The 5,159-nt window shown below is 35.3% G+C and overlaps 1 protein-coding gene across 1 annotated transcript; it reads right to left on the bottom strand.

The window, feature by feature from the left end:
- Positions 1 to 623: 623 nt before the first annotated feature.
- Positions 624 to 3,741, bottom strand: LOC107658225 (histamine N-methyltransferase). Its single transcript, XM_016446687.1, has 7 exons — positions 3,619 to 3,741; positions 2,626 to 2,780; positions 2,389 to 2,441; positions 2,158 to 2,265; positions 1,918 to 2,048; positions 1,307 to 1,400; positions 624 to 1,006 (listed from the first exon to the last, which is right to left on the bottom strand). The coding sequence occupies exons 2-7, from the start codon at positions 2,760 to 2,762 to the stop codon at positions 651 to 653; spliced, it is 879 nt and encodes a 292-aa protein (XP_016302173.1). The 5' UTR covers positions 2,763 to 2,780; positions 3,619 to 3,741; the 3' UTR covers positions 624 to 650.
- Between the last annotated feature and the right edge of the window lie 1,418 nt (positions 3,742 to 5,159).

Below are 5,159 nucleotides of genomic sequence, written 5' to 3'. Positions count from 1 at the left end.
TATGCATTGTAGGAGACTCCCAAAACAATATTAGGACCCTTTAAAATGGCATAATAGGGGCACTTTAAGGCTCTTGAATAAATTCATTAAAATATATTCTATTGTTATGATAAGCCACATTTCTTCTTCTCTCTGTAGAAAACAGTAAAGAAACAGAACATTTCTAAAAATGTGAAAATACAGACATTCTGTACTTCCTCGACCAGTTATTCTCAACCATGAGGCCATGGCCCACTAAAGGGGCCTTAAAATTACTTAAAATTGTTTAAAATAAGACAAAATAACAATAATATTTCTTTGTTTAATTGACCACCTTAGCAACTGTTTTATATATTTTTTTGAACTAAGGTTCCCATTGACTTGAAAAAATATATGAGGTAGTCTTGATTATGAAAGTGTGATTTAGAAATGTCATGTTAATTAATAAAATCTTACAATTCAGTGTATTAACGAATACACATCTGCCTAGTTTTTACAGCTTTTAAAATGTAGAAATCATTCTTAATCCTTATCAGTAAATCATAAACAGCTGGAAAAGTCATGGGGCCTTTTGATATTATTGACAATGTGGACAATGAGGGGCTTTGGGTCAAAAAGGTTGAGAACCACTGTATATACTTGTGCAGGTGAGATATAAAGGAGTCTTGGAGCTATGGCTCAACCACTAAGACTCCCAGGTTGTTGTTGAATATGATCCTGCCATTCACCTCTTTACTGCAGTCAGGATGTCTCAGTAAGTCCAATACACCTTTCTTCAGGTCTTCAGGAGCATTCTTACTGAACTCTATGACCTCGGTAAGGAAATCCAGCAGAAGTTCTCCCACCTGGTCTCCCTCAGTGAAGCACTCAGTGATGTCCATCTGGGACAGAAGCTCATAGTTCCGGTAGGGGATGCCCTCAGTGTCTAGGAATGTCTTTATATCTCCTGTAGTAACACACTGGCTGATCTCAGTATTACACAGTTGTTTTTTAAAGGTTGTCCATAATTTTCCCCATCCACTCTCACCTACAATATGTAGAAGCAGAACTGAGGTCATTGTTTCCTTAAACAGAACAGATACATTTTTAAATTTTGAACCCACTGTACTGCCCTACAAAGGTGAAATTCTTAATGGAAATTAGAAAAAAAAACCTTTTTTGACTGATTTGATTTCACCTTTTATACTCCATTTCCTCTGAACCTGAGCATAGTTGAGCTAAACCTGTGAGCCAAAGTCCACTTAAGCAAAAGGTATAGTTACTTGAATGGTACATTATTTAAGTTACGCACTTTGGCGAAGTTTTGAACTCAGAGAATTTACTGTACCTGACACCAGAATGATTAAGAGTTTCCCATCTTTGTGTAGAAGACTCCGAAAAAATGAGACAGTGGCCTCTGGATCTGTGACGTAGTACAGCATCTGTTAAACAGACTGATATTAATATTCTACAAACACAACAAAACACGTCTGACATACAGACCTCAATTATATCACTTTAATTGATTGAATAATATAATATATTTAAGTTGATGATTGTCACATGAAATTAAAATGAATCTTTTTTCTAAATGCATGTTTCATGCACGTTTCATCTTTTATCATTTTTATTTATTTTATTCATATTTTTGTATTTCTAAATTAAAATGTCTTAACTCGATCTCCAGTAAAACGTCAGACTTCTCTGTTGATGTATGCCAGACTTGTTCAATCATTTAGTCCACTTAGGACCCGTCCCTTTCTTACAATAGACTGCAAACTCACATTAATATCTGCCTCCATCCAATCAACAAGCAACGAATAGAATCATTGCTTGTTGATTGGATAGAATCGCCCTACATTAATTTCTTTTTTGATAATCCAATTCACTCGAATGTCTGTCACAAAATGGAAGAAAACTTCCTGTCGCTATTTCCATTATATCTCGACATCTCAAAACCTGTATCATGTGAATGAAGTCCATCTTTTTCCCAGGGATTTTCTGTTGCCAGTGTTTTTCAAATTCAGATGCCGTCATCTTATTCCACTCAAAGTTAATATGATCAAGATCTGGAGCTGTTGACACCCGAACTAAACAGAAAGAATAATACAAAAAAAAAGAATAAACAGCCATTTATTGTTAGAATTAGTAAAAGCGTATATGTTTAGCTTAAATGAGCATAAATAAAATGATTGGTACCTTTATATTTGTACAGCATATCATTGCTTGGTTCCACCACTTCATTGTCGACTTTGACATGTGGATGTTTCAGGTGTAGCTGAGCAAGCATCTCTAGATCAATCTCACCTAGAAATTAGATGCATATGGAGAAGTGAGAACTCTGTTAGGTATTAAAATCTGATATAGGCTACTGCATGAAATGATGATATAAACAGAATGTTAATAATTCAGTCGTTATGAAAAGTATACCTGCTCCACTCCCTACTCCCATTACATTGAAAACGGATCTCCCTCCTCCAATACTGCAGAGAGAGAGAGAGAGAGAGAGAGAGAGAGAGACATAATAAATAAACATAATAAACATAATAAAGGCAAGATAATATTATAATATCTTGTCATTGTTAAATCTGCTGGCACACTCTGCATTACAAATCTAGGACAGGCTAAATGAATAAAATATGTCATTCATCAAGAACGATAAAGCACCTTGCCAGTATGTCTGGTAGCGTATTATGAATGAAGTCCTGCATGCACTGGTGCTCTGATGAGCGCTCCAGAAAAAGCTCAAATGATTTGAGGTATCTTGGATAATCTTCCACAAGTGATCTGAATGGAGCTGCCATGGTTTTCTCCTGCTGAAACTGGTGTTTTAGAACAATAACATGAGTTATGAGTTCACCCGAAATGAAACAAAGTAGATATTTTGAGAAATGTCTCCGTTTTTTTTAAATCCATACAATGAAAGTCAGTGGTCACCAATGGTTACCAACATTCTTCAAAATATCTAATTTTATGTTTCACAGAAGAAATAAAGTCAGACAGGTTTGGAATGACATGAGACACATACAAGTACATTGTTCCTTTCCTGGAAGTACATTTTCTATTAACCAATCACCAATCTGATGAGCATCAAACTGATTTTAGGGGCAGAGGTAGGGTATGGAAGAACAGTTTAATGATACAATCGCTGTCTTTGGATTTGAGGAGTTGGATTGGGGCCGTGGACACAATCTTTTTGCTATTTGCAAAATATCTGCGGTCACAGAAACAGGTATTGAACACAGTCTGAAATGATTAAATAAGGGGAGACATTCAAACTAACAAGAAATTAAGAAATAATAGGTATTCATGGTAATTCAATCTCAATTATTATGCTTACAATACAATTTGCAATAAAACATGCATATCTCGATGGCATGAATAAAAAAAGCTATTATACAAAACGTGTTGTATTTGTGAATGACGAATTATTCACTAGTTAAGTCAGTCAGTCATCAGTATCATTTAACATCTCTGCCCTGCGTTACATTCAGATTAACATGATGAGATCATATTCATCAACATGTTCATTGAGAGCGTGACATACTGACTCGCTCCCATTTGTGGAATTGTTTTATTATTTCTGACTCTAGGTGACTGCCTCTATACATCAGCGCACTAATAATAACATGGAGAAAGCAGAAATGTGCCGCGGCTTACCTTCACTTCTCTCCGTTTTCACACCGCTGGTGGGACGCTGGGCCGCTTCACATCCAGACAGAGATGAGCCCCGCCCACATCGTTAAAGACGCAGTGCTACACAAGATTAAACCCTAATTAAACACATCTGATCCAACTAATCACGTTTTTCAGGCTTATTTGAAAACTTCATAGTGTGTGTGTTGGAGCAGGGTTGGAACAAAACTCTCCAGCCCTCCAGGAATTGAGTTCACTCCTGTTTTAGATGCTCTTATAATTTTAATTGAAAGGAAATATAACAAAACATATTAAGTGAAAACCATGGCTCTCCACTACTTATATTTAAATTATATTTTAGTATTAGGTTGTTCACCAGCACAAATATTTATTTTATTAGTAAACACATTTACAAATATTTTTTCCCCCATACATTTAGTAATTTCCTATAGACTGTATCACAAGCCACGAAGCCATCAACATGTCACTTGACAGGAACAGAAAATAATAACTTAAATGAGACCACGTGCTCAGCTGACTGCTGCCCTCATGTGTTCATCAGTGGAATTTCACTTCACACTTCACAACCATGTAAGTGAAATTACAGCACACTATGATTTCCCTTAAACTACATGCTAACACAAAACACTCAACTTACATTCAATCCATGTTATTAAACTAGGCCACATAATGACAGACAGGACAGTATTAAATAATTCATGCCTGAGAAGTAAGGCTGTGAGATAAAACATGACAAATACAGCATATAAAATACGAATACTTTAATCACCTTGTTTATTTGCTTGTGTATTTATTCATTCATCCATTTATTCAGTTTATCCTTGTTAATGAACTTGTCTGGCAACAGTACAGACAAAAACAGACATTAAAGTCAATTCAGCACGGCGTAAAAGATTGAGAATAGGCATGTATTAATTCAAATTAATCTTACATAAACATACATACATTACGTATATACCTATAATAGAATAATGCAAACTAAATGTCTCTCTGAGCCTAAACATACACACAGTTTAGCTTCCTTTGTTAAAATAATATAAGCTTATATACTTTGTTGATAGTTACTTAAGTTAGTTCAATTTCAAGTTTAAATCAGCACTGATGGAAATGTTATGCACTAGTCCGGCCCTCATCATTTTGATCCAAATATACAAGAAAAGAGAACAAGACAAAAATTCAGTGATCATTCTTTAATCTGTCTCTTACCATTTTCTTTATTACAAGAAACAGATAAAGCAATTTTCCCACTTCTCTCCTCAGTCAGTTTGATCATGTCAAACTTTGTTAAACAGATCTGCTCCTGGTGAATAGAAATTCATGATTAAAATGAGAGAACCCACAAAGATTCATGGGAAATCTTCTGCAGAATTATTAAGGCTTAATGGAAAAATTAAGCCTGACAGAATCACACCACCCAGACACGTGTCCCCTAGGTGGCACTGACAAGTCTGGTTAAATTCATCTCATCCTTGAGCATAAATGACAGGCTTTACTAATAAAAACTGATTAAACAAAAGATTTAAACGATTCAACATCCTGAAGTG

This window comes from Sinocyclocheilus anshuiensis, unplaced genomic scaffold (genome assembly GCF_001515605.1).
Source record: "Sinocyclocheilus anshuiensis isolate Anshui unplaced genomic scaffold, SAMN03320099.WGS_v1.1 scaffold263, whole genome shotgun sequence".
NCBI lineage: Eukaryota > Metazoa > Chordata > Actinopteri > Cypriniformes > Cyprinidae > Sinocyclocheilus > Sinocyclocheilus anshuiensis.
The sequence above is the reverse complement of the archived record's forward strand: the minus strand, read 5'-3'. Positions and strand labels throughout refer to the sequence as shown.

Coding starts and splice junctions, on each gene's coding strand:
- LOC107658225 (XM_016446687.1), bottom strand. CDS start 2,762: ATGGCAGCTCCATTCAGATCACTTGTGGAAGATTATCCAAGATACCTC. Junction 1,401..1,917: donor ACTTCATTCACATGATACAG/GTTTTGAGATGT, acceptor TCTGTTTAACAG/ATGCTGTACTACGTCACAGA. Junction 1,007..1,306: donor CTTAATCATTCTGGTGTCAG/GTACAGTAAATT, acceptor TACATATTGTAG/GTGAGAGTGGATGGGGAAAA.